We start from the raw sequence: 16,371 nt of genomic DNA, 5'->3' as shown, positions 1-16,371 counted from the left end.
ATCAACAGAAGCCTCGTTCTTGAAGGCCCAAGTGGAAGCCACAGCCCTAGTGGAGTGAGCTGTGATTCTTTCAGGAGGCTGCCGTCCGGCAGTCTCATAAGCCAATCGGATAATGCTTTTAAGCCAGAAAGAGAGAGAGGTAGAAGTTGCTTTTTGACCTCTCCTATTACCAGAATAAACAACAAACAAAGAAGATGTTTGTCTGAAATCCTTAGTAGCTGCTAAGTAAAATTTGAGAGCACGAACTACATCTAAGTTGTGCAACAAACGTTCCTTCTTTGAAACTGGATTAGGACACAAAGAAGGCACGACCTGGTTAATATTTTTATTAGAAACAACTTTCGGAAGAAAACCAGGTTTAGTACGCAAAACCACCTTATCTGCATGGAACACCAGATATGGAGGAGAACACTGCAGAGCAGATAACTCTGAAACTCTTCTAGCAGAAGAGATTGCAACCAAAAACAAAACTTTCCAAGATAATAACTTTATATCAACGGAATGTAGGGGTTCAAACGGAATCCCCTGAAGAACTGAAAGAACTAAATTGAGACTCCAGGGAGGAGTCAAAGATTTGTAAACAGGCTTGATTCTAACCAGAGCCTGAACAAAATCCTGAACGTCTGGTACAGCCGCCAGCTTTTTGTGAAGTAAAACAGATAAAGCAGAAATCTGTCCCTTCAAAGAACTCGCAGATAATCCTTTCTCCAAACCCTCTTGAAGAAAGGATAGAATCCTAGGAATTTTTATCTTGTTCCATGGGAATCCTTTAGATTCGCACCAACAGATATATTTTTTCCATATTTTATGGTAGATTTTCCTAGTTACAGGCTTTCTAGCCTGAACAAGAGTATCAATGACAGAATCTGAGAACCCTCGCTTTGATAAAATCAAGCGTTCAATCTCCAAGCAGTCAGTTGGAGTGAGGCCAGATTCGGATGTTCGAACGAACAAGAAGGTCCTGTCTCAGAGGTAGCTTCCATGGTGGAGCTGATGACATATTCACCAGGTCTGCATACCAAGTCCTGCGTGGCCACGCAGGAGCTATCAAGATCACCGATACCCTCTCCTGTTTGATCCTGGCTACCAGCCTGGGAATGAGAGGAAACGGTGGGAACACATAAGCTAGGTTGAAGGTCCAAGGTGCTACTAGTGCATCCACTAGAGCCGCCTTGGGATCCCTGGATCTGGACCCGTAGCAAGGAACCTTGAAGTTCTGACGAGACGCCATCAGATCCATGTCTGGAATGCCCCACAATTGAATTATTTGGGCAAACATTTCCGGATGGAGTTCCCACTCCCCCGGATGAAAATGTCTGACGACTCAGAAAATCCGCTTCCCAATTTTCCACTCCTGGGATGTGGATTGCAGACAAGTGGCAGGAGTGATTCTCCGCCCATTGAATTATTTTGGTCACTTCTTCCATCGCCAGGGAACTCCTTGTTCCCCCCTGATGGTTGATATACGCAACAGTCGTCATGTTGTCTGATTGAAACCTTATGAATTTGGCCTTTGCAAGCTGAGGCCAAGCTCTGAGAGCATTGAATATCGCTCTTAGTTCCAGAATGTTTATCGGTAGAAGAGATTCTTCCCGAGACCAAAGCCCCTGAGCTTTCAGGGGTTCCCAGACCGCGCCCCAGCCCACCAGACTGGCGTCGGTCGTGACAATGACCCACTCCGGTCTGCGGAAGCTCATCCCTTGTGACAGGTTGTCCAGGGTCAGCCACCAATGGAGTGAGTCTCTGGTCCTCTGATCTACTTGTATCGTTGGAGACAAGTCTGTATAATCCCCATTCCACTGTCTGAGCATGCACAGTTGTAATGGTCTTAGATGAATTCGCGCAAAAGGAACTATGTCCATTGCCGCCACCATCAAACCTATTACTTCCATGCACTGCGCTATGGAAGGAAGAAGAACAGAATGAAGTACTTGACAAGAGTTTAGAAGTTTTGATTTTCTGGCGTCTGTCAGAAAAATCTTCATTTCTAAAGAGTCTATTATTGTTCCCAAGAAGGGGACTCTTGTTGACGGAGACAGAGAACTTTTCTCTACGTTCACTTTCCACCCGTGACATCTGAGAAAGGCTAGGACAACGTCCGTATGAGCCTTTGCTTGTGGCAGGGACGACGCTTGAATTAGAATGTCGTCCAAGTAAGGTACTACTGCAATGCCCCTCGGTCTTAACACCGCTAGAAGGGACCCTAGTACCTTTGTGAAAATTCTTGGGGCAGTGGCTAATCCGAATGGAAGTGCCACGAACTGGTAATGTTTGTCCAGAAACGCGAACCTTAGGAACCGATGATGTTCCTTGTGGATAGGAATATGTAGATACGCATCCTTTAAATCCACCGTGGTCATGAATTGACCTTCCTGGATGGTAGGAAGAATTGTTCGAATGGTTTCCATCTTGAACGATGGAACCCTGAGAAATTTGTTTAAGATCTTGAGATCCAAGATTGGTCTGAATGTTCCCTCTTTTTTGGGAACTATGAACAGATTTGAGTAGAATCCCATCCCTCGTTCCTTCAATGGAACAGGATTGATCACTCCCATTTTTAACAGGTCTTCTACACAATGTAAGAATGCCTGTTTTTTTATGTGGTCTGAAGACAATTGAGACCTGTGGAATCTTCCCCTTGGGGGTAGTTCCTTGAATTCCAGAAGATAACCTTGTTAAACTATTTCTAGAGCCCAAGGATCCAGAACATCTCTTGCCCATGCCTGAGTGAAGAGAGAAAGTCTGCCCCCCACCAGATCCGGTCCCGGATCGGGGGCCAACATCTCATGCTGTCTTTGTAGCAGTGGCAGGTTTCTTGGCCTGCTTGCCTTTGTTCCAGCCTTGCATGGGCTTCCAGGCTGGCTTGGCTTGAGACGTATTACCCTCTTGCTTAGAGGGCGTAGAGCTTGAGGCTGGTCCGTTTCTACGAAAGGGACGAAAATTAGGCTTATTTTTAGCCTTGAAAGACCTATCCTGAGGAAGGGCATGGCCCTTTCCCCCAGTGATATCTGAAATAATCTCTTTCAAGTCAGGGCCAAACAGCGTTTTCCCCTTGAAAGGAATATTAAGCAATTTGTTCTTGGATGACGCATCCGCTGACCAAGATTTTAGCCATAGCGCTCTGCGCGCCACAATAGCAAACCCTGAATTTTTCGCCGCTAATCTAGCTAATTGCAGGGTAGCGTCTAGAGTAAAAGAATTAGCCAATTTAAGAGCACGAATTCTGTCCATAATCTCCTCCAAAGGGGTAGCTTTATCTAGCGACTTTTCTAGTTCATCAAACCAAAAAGACGCTGCTGTAGTAACAGGAACAATGCATGAAATTGGCTGTAGAAGGTAACCTTGCTGAACAAACATCTTTTTAAGCAACCCTTCTAACTTTTTATCCATAGGATCTTTGAAAGCACAACTATCTTCTATAGGGATAGTGGTGCGTTTGTTTAAGGTAGAGACCGCCCCCTCGACCTTAGGGACTGTCTGCCATAAGTCCTTTCTGGGGTCGACTATAGGAAACAATTTCTTAAATATAGGGGGAGGGACAAAAGGTATGCCGGGCCTTTCCCATTCTTTGTTTACAATATCCACCACCCGCTTGGGTATAGGAAAAGCTTCGGGGGGCACCGGGACCTCTAGAAACTTGTCCATCTTACATAATTTCTCTGGAACGACCAAATTGTCACAATCATCCAGAGTAGAAAGCACCTCCTTAAGCAGAGCGCGGAGATGTTCCAATTTAAATTTGAATGTAATAACATCAGGTTCAGCTTGTTGAGAAATTTTTCCTGAATCTGAAATTTCTCCCTCAGACAAAACCTCCCTAGCCCCTTCAGACTGGTGTAAGGGCATGTCAGAACCATTATCATCTGCGCCCTCATGCTCTACAGTATCTAAAACAGAGCAGTCGCGCTTTCGCTGATAAGTGGGCATTTTGGCTAAAATGTTTTTAATAGAATTATCCATTACAGCCGTTAATTGTTGCATAGTAAGAATAATAGGCGCACTAGATGTACTAGGGGCCTCTTGTGTGGGCAAGACTGGTGTAGACACATAAGGGGATGATGCAGTACCATGCTTACTCCCCTCACTAGAGGAATCATCTTGGGCATCATTTTCACTATCACATGCATCACATATATTTAAATGAGAAGGAACTTTGGCTTCCTGACATACAGAACATAGTCTATCTGAAGGTACAGACATGATAAACAGGCATAAACTTGATAACAAAGTACAAAAAAACGTTTTAAAATAAAACCGTTACTGTCACCAAAATTTCACCACAGTGTCATAAAGCCTTGAAAGTATTGCACACCAAATTTGAAAGATTTAACTCTAAAAATAACGGAACCGGAGCCGTTTTTACATTTAACCCCTATACAGTCCCTGGTATCTGCTTTGCTGAGACCCAACCAAGCCCAGAGGGGAATACGATACCAAATGACGCCTTCAGCACGCTTTTTCAGTGTATCTGAGCTCCTCACACATGCATCTGCATGCTCTGACTCCCAAAAACAACTGCGCATTAGTGGCGCGAAACTGAGGCTCTGCCTAAGACTAGAGAAGGCCCCCAGTGAAAAAGGTGTCCAAAACAGTGCCTGCCGTTTTTATTACCAACATACCCAGATAAAAACAACTCCTCAGAGTAATAATACCATTAAACATGCTTATAAAACAAACGTTTTAGCCCAGAAAAATGTCTACCAGTCTTTACAGCCCTTGTGAAGCCCTTTATAATTGTTATTAAAATGGCTTACCGGATCCCATAGGGAAAATGACAGCTTCCAGCATTACCAAGTCTTGTTAGAAATGTGTCATACTTCAAGCAGTAAAAGTCTGCACACTGTTCCCCCAACTGAAGTTACTTCATCTCAACAGTCCTGTGTGGAACAGCCATCGATTTTAGTAACGGTTGCTAAAATCATCTTCCTCTTACAAACAGAAATCTTCATCTCTTTTCTGTTTCAGAGTAAATAGTACATACCAGCACTATTTTAAAATAACAAACTCTTGATTGAAGCAATAAAACTACATTTAAACACCAAAAAACTCTAAGCCATCTCCGTGGAGATGTTGCCTGTACAACGGCAAAGAGAATGACTTGGGGAAGGCGGAGCCTAGGGGGGATCATGTGACCAGCTTTGCTGGGCTCTTTGCCATTTCCTGTTGGGGAAGAGAATATCCCACAAGTAAGGATGACGCCGTGGACCGGACACACCTATGTTGGAGAAACCAGAACTATCTCTGTATGAGACTTGGCAATTTGAAAGCTTGACGCCTGTATCAGGATGTCGTCTAGATACGGAGCCACCACTATGCCTCGCGGTCTTAGAACCGCCAGAAGTGAGCCCAGAACCTTTGTAAAGATTCTCGGGGCCGTAGCTAACCCGAAGGGAAGAGCTACAAACTGGTAATGCCTGTCTAGAAAGGCAAATCTTAGGTACCGATAATGATCTTTGTGAATTGGTATGTGAAGGTAGGCATCCTTTAAGTCCACTGTGGTCATGTACTGACCCTCTTGGATCATGGGTAGGATGGTTCGAATAGTTTCCATTTTGAATGATGGAACTCTTAGGAATTTGTTTAAGATCTTTAGGTCCAAGATTGGTCTGAAGGTTCCCTCTTTCTTGGGAACCACAAACAGATTTGAGTAAAATCCCTGCCCTTGTTCCGTCCGCGCAACAGGGTGGATCACCCCCATTGCTAGGAGGTCTTGTACACAGCGTAGGAATGCCTCTTTCTTTATCTGGTTTTCTGATAACTTTGATAGATGGAATCTCCCTCGAGGAGGAAAAGCTTTGAAGTCCAGAAGATATCCCTGAGATATGATCTTCAACGCCCAGGGATCCTGGACATCTCTTGCCCACGCCTGGGCGAAGAGAGAAAGTCTGCCCCCCACTAGATCCGTTTCCGGATAGGGGGCCGTTCCTTCATGCTGTCTTAGGGGCAGTAGTAGGTTTTCTGGCCCGCTTGCCCTTGTTCCAGGACTGGTTAGTTTCCCAGGCCTGTCTGTAACGAGCAACAGTTCCTTCCTGTTTTGGAGCGAAGGAAGTTGATGCTGCTCCTGCCTTGAAATTTCGAAAGGCACAAAAATTAGACTGTTTGGCCTTTGATTTGGCCCTGTCCTGAGGAAGGGTATGACCCTTACCTCCAGTAATTTCAGCAATAATTTCTTTCAAGCCGGGCCCGAATAAGGTCTGCCCCTTGAAAGGAATATTAAAGTAATTTAGATTTAGAAGTCACGTCAGCTGACCAGGATTTAAGCCATAGCGCTCTCCGCGCCTGGATGGCGAATCCGGAGTTCTTAGCCGTTAGTTTAGTTAAATGTACAATGGCATCAGAAACAAATGCATTAGCTAGCTTAAGTGCTTTAAGCTTGTCCATAATTTCATCCAATGGAGCTGTGTGAATGGCCTCTTCCAGAGACTCAAACCAGAATGCCGCAGCAGCAGTGACAGGCGCAATGCATGCAAGGGGCTGTAAGATAAAACCTTGTTGAACAAACATTTTCTTAAGGTAACCTAATTTTTTATCCATTGGATCTGAAAAAGCACAACTATCCTCCACCGGGATAGTGGTACGCTTAGCTAAAGTAGAAACTGCTCCCTCCACCTTAGGGACCGTCTGCCATAAGTCCCGTGTAGTGGCGTCTATTGGAAACATTTTCCTAAATATAGGAGGTGGGGAAAAGGGCACACCGGGTCTATCCCACTCCTTGCTAATAATTTCTGTAAGCCTTTTAGGTATAGGAAAAACGTCAGTACACACCGGCACCGCATAGTATCTATCCAGCCTACACAATTTCTCTGGAATTGCAACTGTGTTACAGTCATTCAGAGCAGCTAAAACCTCTCCTAGCAATACACGGAGGTTCTCAAGCTTAAATTTAAAATTAGAGATCTCTGAATCCGGTTTCCCTGGATCAGATCCGTCATCCACAGAATGAAGCTCTCCGTCCTCATGTTCTGCAAACTGTGACGCAGTATCGGACATGACTCTCACAGCACCAGCGCGCTCTGTCCTAATCCCAGAGCTATCGCGCTTGCCTCTTAATTCTGGCAATCTAGATAATACTTCTGTCAGGGTATTATTCATGATTGTAGCCATGTCCTGTAAAGTGATTGCTATGGGCGTCTCTGATGTACTTGGCGCCATATTAGCACGCGCCTCCTGAGCGGGAGGCGAAGGTACTGACACGTGAGGAGAGTTAGTCGGCATAACTTCCCCCTCGTTGTCTGGTGATAATTCTTTTACAGATAAAGACTGACCTTTATTATTTAAAGTGAAATCAATACATTTAGTACACATATTTCTATGGGGCTCCACACTGGCCTTCAAACATAATGAACAAACAGATTCATCTGTGTCAGACATGTTTAAACAGACTAGCAATGAGACTAGCAAGCTTGGAAAACACTTTAAAATAAGTTTACAAGCAATATAAAAAACGCTACTGCGCCTTTAAGAAGCACAAAACCTGTCTCAAGTTGAAATAACAATGAACCAAATCAGTTATAGCAACCAAATTTTCACAGTAAATGTATTAAGTTAGCCGAGCATTGCACCCACTTGCAAATGGATGATTAACCCCTTAATACCCAAAACGGATAATCAATAGAGAAAAAAACGTTTTTAACACAGTCAAACACACTGTCACAGGTCTGCTGTGACTGATTACCTCCCTCAAAATGACTTTTGAAGTCCCTTGAGCTCTCTAAAGACGACCTGGATCATGCAGGAAGAAGCAGGAAGACTGAGTCTGAATTTTTACTGCACAAAAAAGCGCTAAAATAGGCCCCTCCCACTCATTATTACAACAGTGGGAAGCCTCAGTTAACTGTTTCTATGCAGAAAATAAGTCAGCCATGTGGAAAAAATTATGCCCCAATAAGTTTTATCACCAATGTACCTCAAAAAACTATTAAACATGCCAGCAAACGTTTTAAACATCCTTTTTTAAAGAGTATGTATCTCTATTGATAAGCCTGATACCAGTCGCTTCTACTGCATTTAAGGCTTTACTACATTACTTCAGTATTAGCAGCATTTTCTTAGTCAAATTCCATTCCTTAGAAAATTATTTTACTGCACATACATTAATAAGCCTGATACCAGTCGCTTTCGCTGCATTTAAGGCTTTACTTACATTACTTCGGTATCAGCAGTATTTTCTTAGTCAATTCCATTCCTTAGAAAAATATTTTACTGCACATACCTTAGTTGCAGGAGACCCCGCACGCCATTCCCTTTCTGAAGTTACCCCACTCCTCAGAATGTGTGAGAACAGCCAGTGGATCTTAGTTACTTCTGCTAAGATCATAGAAAACGCAGGCAGATTCTTCTTCCAAATATTGCCTGAGAAAAAACAGCACACTCCGGTGCCATTTAAAAATAACAAACTTTTGATTGAAGAATTAATTAAGTATAAAACACCACACTCCTCTCACGACCTCCATCTATGTTGAGGGTTGCAAGAGAATGACTGGATATGACATGTGAGGGGAGGAGCTATATAGCAGCTCTGCTGTGGGTGATCCTCTTACAACTTCCTGTTGGGAAGGGAATATATCCCATAAGTAATGGATGATCCGTGGACTGGATACACTTAACAAGAGAAAACATGTTTTCTGTACAAAGGGGAAACAAACTGGTACTCACGTCTGTATTTTTGAGACAATTTGTTATTTTTCTTATTATGCTTTTTGACATAGATGTTGACTGTTTTAACCACCAGCAGTAATATTAACAGCTGCCAATTAAAGTCATCAATGTTTTTGTTATAGAGCTGCACCAAAAAACATGCTTTTTTAATTTAAATTATGCACCTTTTTGTGCATAAAACACACTTTTGGCACATTAATTAAATGACTTGGTGTCAGAGAAGTTATATTAACGTATATATATATATATATATTTTTTTTTTTATTATTATTTAAAGCATTGATGTCAGTGCGTAAAGGGCAGTAGCCTGTTACTTTAAATTAACCTGTCTTGCATTACTACTTTTAGCATGTAAACTTAACTAAAAACCAGTGGTCAGACTGGCCTGCCTACCTCCAAAACAGTGTCATGATGATTGATCCATACAACAGGGTCTGACTCTTTGATATGCATTTGCCAGCCAGACCCCTTAGTCTCCCCTGTTGTTCAGTTTGACTTTGCTACAAGGGGCCCACCCCTATGTAGTGCTGTGCTGACCTGGTAACCAACCCCCTCAGGAGATTCACTGGCTGCCCTCTTATCGGCCCCTACATAACTCACCCTCTCTGACAGTGTGCAGCACACTCAGTAAACCCCCTCTGCAGCGTCTTCACTGAATCACTTGACTTCCCAATCTTGGCCTCCACTTTGCCCCCAGTCTGTCTCATTGAGGCAGTCGGGGCCCCCAGCAGAGCAGATTCAGAATGTAGCTTGCTGTTCCATCTGCCTGCAGCATGGACCATATTCATCCTGGTGGTCTCTCATATAGAGACAGGGTGAGTAGGTTCTGCTCAGGCAGAGGGAACAGGAAGATCGACAGCTTACAAGTAGTCTGGGCTGACCTCACCTGCTGAGCTGAATCTGATCTCCTGACTCAGATGATTGGATTGTCACTACTTGGACACGGCACGCAGCATCAGTGTAGTGCAGCCGCGTGCCGTGTGTGTTACTCTAACTCAGTCTCTCCACCAGATAGTGTGCAGCACGCCGGCCTCTGTACCAGTATATGCCAATTTTGCAAATAAACATAATATATACATACTACATAATAAACAATGTCACCACGAACATATTATTTACAATAATGTATTATTCATTGCTAACAAAATGTATTGAATGCCATACTTAATATAAAATAATGCAGTTGCAGTGGGTGGGGCTAAACTACCACGCGGCCTACTGGGCAAATGCCCGGTATGCCCGACGTTCAGTCCGGTCCTGGGAATTGGCACTAGCTGGCTGGTCCTCCTTCTGATCATTCTCCTCACAACAGTGACGACACTCAGTCTCAGCCACAACTGCACCTCTTCAATTTAGTGAAGTCCAACTCCAAGACTGTAAGTGGACACAGTCACAGTTGAACTTGATCTATTCTATTCTCCTACTCGTCAAGACACACTGCAGACAGCAGCAGTCAGTCACTCATACATGATGCTAAGGCTTCTTCCCACGAGGCTGAGGCTCCTGCAGCCGCACGCAGTACTAGGAAGGAACACAGTCACGCCTCCTCCAGTTCAGTCAGTTGACCAATCACGTCTCTTCACGTGATGACACTGAGGGAATTCCAGACCCGATTGGCTCGAGGCTCCTTTAAAAAAAAAAAACTTTGGGACCATAATTGGCCGCGCGAAGAGCTAGTCTTAAGCAGCACCACTGGGTGGCACTAAATCGTGCAGCTCGCTCACACACAAATCCCATGTTGTGCAATGGAAGGTAGCTGAATGGCTCATAGCCTCTCCATTGCGCAACATGGGATGTGTACAAATGTATGCATGTAAATCATAAAATCTGAGATTTTTGGGGGGAATTAGTTATTAAAAAACTTTTTCTCTGAAATTTGCAGGTGCGGCACTGCCTCACTTGCCTCCTATGAGGGCATGTCACTGCTTTGCCTCCTCCTAGTGGCCAGGTTCTTAATTCCCACAAGTAATGAATGAAGCAGTGGACTCTCCTCCCATTAAGATGGAAAACCTTTTTTCCACTTTCTAAACATTTAAAAGGTTTTTTCCCTTGTGATTCCTTTCATGAGTTTTCAGATTACTGATAAATATAAAACTTTTTCCACACTCTGTACATGTGAAAGGCTTTTCTCCAGTGTGAATCCTTTCATGTTTTTTAAGATTACTCTTTTCTGTAAAACTTTTTCCACACTCTGTACATGTGAAAGGCTTTTCCCCTGTGTGAATCCTTTCATGAGTTTTCAGGCTACTCTTTTCTGTAAAACTTTTGCCACACTCTGTACATGTGAAAGGCTTTTCCCCTGTGTGAATCCTTTCATGAGTTTTCAGGTCACTCTTTTCTGTAAAACTTTTGCCACACTCTGTACATGTGAAAGGCTTTTCCCCTGTGTGAATCCTTTCATGAGTTTTCAGATCACTCTTTTCTGTAAAACTTTTGCCACACTCTGTACATGTGAAAGGCTTTTCTCCTGTGTGACTCCTTTCATGACTTTTCAGATTACCTTTTTGTGTAAAACTTTTTCCACACTCTGTACACGTGAAAGGCTTTTCCCCTGTGTGAATCATTTCATGCTTTTTCAGACGACTCTTTTCTGTAAAACTTTTTCCACACTCTGTACATCTGAAAGGCTTTTCCCCTGTGTGAATCCTTTCATGAGTTTTCAGATGACTCTTTTCTGTAAAACTTTTTCCACACTCTGCACATGTGAAAGGCTTTTCTCCTGTGTGAATCCTTTCATGACTTTTCAGACTACTCTTTTCTATAAAACTTTTTCCACACTCTGTACATGTGAACGGCTTTTCTCCTGTGTGAATCCTTTTATGACATTTCAGATTACTTATTTGTGTAAAACTTTTTCCACACTCTGTACATGTGAAAGGCTTTTCTCCTGTGTGAATCCTTTCATGAGTTTTCAGATGACTCGTTTCTGTAAAACTTTTTCCACACTCTGTACATGTGAAAGGCTTTTCCCCTGTGTGAATCCTTTCATGAGTTTTCAGATAACTCTTTTCTGTAAAACTTTTTCCACACTCTGTACATGTGAAATATTTCTCCTTTGTATGAATCATTTGGTTAGACTGTAGACTTTTCCCTTCTTTAAAATGTTTTGCAATCTCAGTAAATGTGTGTGGTTTATCCTCTGGAATACTCATTCCACTAGATAAGGCATAATTATTGTCCTTTTGTTTAATGACTAAATTACTCTCTGTACATAATGATTGCTTCCCAGTTCCTGCCAATTCACCATCTTCTTTCAATATATGCTGTGATTTTCCCAATGTTTGCGCATAGTCATTGGTGTCCAAGACTATTGGAGTCTTTGGTATCATTCTGATGCTTCCTGTAGTGAAGAATGGATATGAACTATTCATGTGTTTGTCTAAATAAAAATAAATGAAATAAAGACAAATAACAATATTTATTCTTTATAATATAATCCATCTTATAAAAAAATAATTTTATTCTTTTATACACAACAAAATATCTTCTGTTTTGTGTTTATTTTTAAATGTATTTACCTGTAAATCACAAATTAAAAAATGAGGACAGAGAATGTTGCATAATGTTCACAGCCAGGGAACAAGTACATCTGTATTCTAGGCAAGAGAGGTGGCATCCACCATCCTCATTTAACATTGCACAAACATCTGCACATACAGCCCTGCCCGGCTCATGCATAACCAGTTGGGTGAGAACATGATGTCTTAATCATCACAGACTAATAATCAGTGTGAGATAGTTTGAGAGGTTAAGAAGCAGTGACCTTTTAATAATCTTTAGGCTGTGGTTTATATAAACAGACAAAAACTGTATTAGTTTAATAATACTCACTGTAAAATTAAGCACACAAATCAGGGGCGGTTCTGGAGTGGGGAACACTCACTGGGAACAAGGTAGTCATTTAAGTGTAGTTATGGGAGTTCCATCGGCGAGGTCAGGGAAGGTGCAGTTGAGGTTAGGCCGTTGTTGGACATGGTCAGTCTAAAAGGACAGAGGGGGAGTAGTATTTTTTACCCTCCTCCTCAGCCCAATGGGGGTTGCTCCTCCTTTATAACGTCACTGACACAATTGTTCTTAAAGATGCAGATATAAATATAATAGTTTATATTTGTTTAATGAGTGATCTATTCTATTTCCCAGTAATTAAAGTCAGCATAATATCTATTTTACTCACCTAACACATATGAGTTCATGCCGATAACAGGCTCCAATGTCTGTGCTCAGGAAGAAGGTTCCCTTATTCACTCCAGTTACATCAATACCTGATATCTCTCAGTGCTCTGGCCGTGTCTGTAAAAAGTATATTAAATGGTTTAAAGGGATAATAATAAATAGTGATTCCGATTAACTGTACGTATGGTATAATTAAAGGCACACATAACAATTCATGTGATACAGATCAGCTGATTAGGGTATTACATATGTGATGTTGATTAACCACAAGCATTTAGTACAGTTAGCTCTGTGTGTTATAATTTCCCCTTAAGGGGATATTAAAGTCTAAATTAATAATTCATGATTCAAATAGGGCATGTCATTTTAAACAACTTTCTAATTTACTTTTATCATAATATTTGCTTTGTTCTCTTGGTATTCTTAGTTGACAGTTAATCCTAGGAGGCTCCTATGCTTATTTCTAACCCCTAGAAGGTTGCCTCTTATCTAAATGCATTTGACATTTTTCACAGCTAGAGGGTGTTAGTTCATGTGTTTCATATAAATAACATTGTGCTCATGCACATGGAGTTATTGAAGAGTCAGCACTAATTGCCTGAAATGCCAGTCTGTCAAAATATCTGAGATACAAAGGCAGTCTGCAGAAGCTTAGATTCAAGGTAATTAGAGGTAAAAAGTGTATTTCTATAACAGTGTTGGTTATGCAAAACTAGGGAATAGTAATTAAAGGGATTATCTATCTTATTAAAGGACCAGTCAACACAGTAGATTTACATAATTAACAAATGCAAGATAACAAGACAATGCAATGACACTTAGTCTGAACTTCAAATGAGTAGTAGATTTTTTTTCTGACAATTTTAAAAGTTATAAAAGTCCAAGAAATATGGCAGCAATCAGTAGTTTAACAAATGGTCTTTATTTAGAGCACAGCAAACAAAACAGCGACGTTTCGGGAGATTCCTCCCTTTGTCAAGCAAAGGGAGGAAGCTCCCGAAACGTCGCTGTTTTGTTTGCTGTGCTCTAAATAAAGACCATTTGTTAAACTACTGATTGCTGCCATATTTCTTGGACTTTCACTGCATTTAGTAGGGTTTGGTGGTACCCCTACATGGCGTGCAAGTAGTTCAGGTGCTGACTGATATTTCTTGGACATTTCAATTTTAAAAGTTATGTCTTTTACTACTCCCCCTTTACCATGTGACAGCCATCAGCCAATCACAAATGCATACACGTAACATGTGACAGCCTTCAGCCATTCACAAATGCATACACACTTATTCTTGCACATGATCAGTAGGAGCCGGCGACTCAAAAAGTTTAAATATAAAAAGACTGTGCACATTTTGTTAACGGAAGTAAATTGGAAAGTTGCTTAAAATGGCATGCTCTATCTGAATAATGAAAGTTTAATTTTGATTGAGTGTCCCTTTAAACAATAACATTTTAGGTGTTTACTATCACTTTAAATATGAATCTTTCCAGATCTATACAACATAATGGTAGAAAATCTAATTATGAGGGAGGCCATATCACAATGTTACAAATATATTATAATCTTTGTATTTCTGTCATTTATATGAAACAATATTTTCGCCTTAAAGAAATGTTAAATATCATTTGTTTAAATATAAGTTAAATTGGATACTGCAGTATTGGTTTTTTACTTCCTACTAATTCTCACTGTCAGACATTTTGTAATGTGCTCCACCCCCAGTCCTTTAGCTTCTCTTGGTCAATACAGAGTCTTAAATCACACTGCAATGGGGTATGAGAAAGATAGGCACTAAAATGTTCATTTCAATTATCTTTAAACAAAGAAAAGAAAAGGAAATGTTTGCATTTACATAGAGATATAACAATGAGATGTTTTTTTTTTTAACAAGTTCAGTCCATTTAAAAGGACTATAACATATAGAATTACAAAATCAAGAGATGCATAATAAAAATACAATGCAATAAAATGTACTATGAAATTTAAAAGAGCAATAGATTGTTTGCTGATAAATGTAGTTCTGCACCTGTACCATGTGAGAGCTATCAGCCAATAACAGACTCATATTTTTATATAATGTGAACTCCTGCATATGCTAAGTAGGAGCCGGAGCCTCAGGTCATTTAAAGGGATGTGTACAATTTAATAATGAAAATAAATTACAAACAGCAAACAGTTATTTTACATAAAAACTAAAGCTAAAGGTGAAATTTCCCATACACTTTATACTATTTTATACACCGGTAAAACAAGTCATGTGAAACACATTAAAGGGACAGCAAAGTCACAATTACACTTTTATGATTCAAATGTAAAGAACTTTCCAATTTCCTTCTATTAACAAATCTGCTTTATTCCCTTGGGGACCTTTGTGACAAATCATATAAAGCACTATGGTGCGCTAGCTGCTGTTTACTGGCACATACAAGCCTCTTGCCATTGGCTCACCTTATGTGCTCAGCTAGCTCCCATTAGTGAATTACAGCTGCTTCAATAAAGGATATTTAAAGAATAAAGCAAATATCATAAAATAATTATTATTTAAATGAGATACATTTGTGGTTTCTTGTGCTTTTAAGCAAAAACACTGTCCCTTTAAGTCTGTGATCATGTGACACAAACAGCAGCAGCTGAAGGTGCAGAATACACTTACTAAGGTCTTTACTAACAACAAGAATCAGTCACAGATCAGTGGGATAAACGTTCTGATGATAAACAGGTGCAGCTAATAGAAATAAGAAATGTATTATAAAATAACCTCATTAGAAATAAAATAATATGCAGATCACAAGATATTTATGATTAGATCAGTAAATGTGATGAGACTGATACAACAGGGCCATAAGCTGAGTGAGATTTATTACTGGAGCAAATAGCAGCTTCACACTAATATTAAATGAAAATGGTTTATCTGGGCTCTACAGTTAATTATAAACCTATAGGGAAATACAGGATTCTAATTGGCTGATACTTAAAAATCTATTGCTCATTGGATAACAGGAACAACCCCCACACATGTATTATTGGTCAGACCTCCTCAAGCTTCAGAATATTGTTTGGTTCTGCTACAAACATTCATTTTACAAAATACTAGAAATCAAAATGTATTAAATTAATATATTTAAATGTAAGAACTAAACAATAAATTAATTAAAGTGATAGTAAATCCTAGCGTTTTACAAACGCTAGGATTGACTTTTGAAACAAATAAAAGGGGACTTTCATTCATGAAATATAAGATACTTCATGTAGAAAGCTCCTTTATTTGTTTCAATTGATCGCTGTTTTTAGCTGCTACAGCAGCCCACGGCTAAAAAACAATTTTGGCTAAGTGGTGACGTTTTCACCTCTTAGTCAATAGCCATGCGGTAAATCCGGCTTGGCGCCAATAGGAGCCGGATTTACCCCTCTTAGCCAAAACATTTTTTAGCCACGGGCTGCTGTAGCAGCTAAAAACAGCGATTGATTGAATCAAATAAAGGCGCTTTCTACATGAAGTATCTTATACTTCATGAATTAAAGTCCCCTTTATTTGTTTCAAT

The 16,371-nt window shown here is 40.7% G+C and overlaps 1 protein-coding gene across 1 annotated transcript in view; it reads right to left on the bottom strand.

The window, feature by feature from the left end:
- LOC128660006 (zinc finger protein 585A-like) overlaps window positions 1-12,572 on the bottom strand; it is a 274,638-nt gene extending 262,066 nt beyond the window's left edge. The window contains exons 1-2 of the mRNA XM_053713599.1: window positions 12,490-12,572; window positions 10,774-12,037 (exon numbers count right to left, since the gene is read on the bottom strand). Of these exons, the coding sequence (XP_053569574.1) occupies window positions 10,774-12,029 (1,256 nt within the window). The 5' untranslated portion in view covers window positions 12,030-12,037; window positions 12,490-12,572. The remainder of the gene's footprint in view (window positions 1-10,773; window positions 12,038-12,489) is intronic.
- Between the last annotated feature and the right edge of the window lie 3,799 nt (window positions 12,573-16,371).

This window comes from Bombina bombina, chromosome 5 (genome assembly GCF_027579735.1).
Source record: "Bombina bombina isolate aBomBom1 chromosome 5, aBomBom1.pri, whole genome shotgun sequence".
In the NCBI taxonomy this organism is placed as follows: Eukaryota; Metazoa; Chordata; class Amphibia; order Anura; family Bombinatoridae; genus Bombina; species Bombina bombina.
The sequence above is the reverse complement of the archived record's forward strand: the minus strand, read 5'-3'. Positions and strand labels throughout refer to the sequence as shown.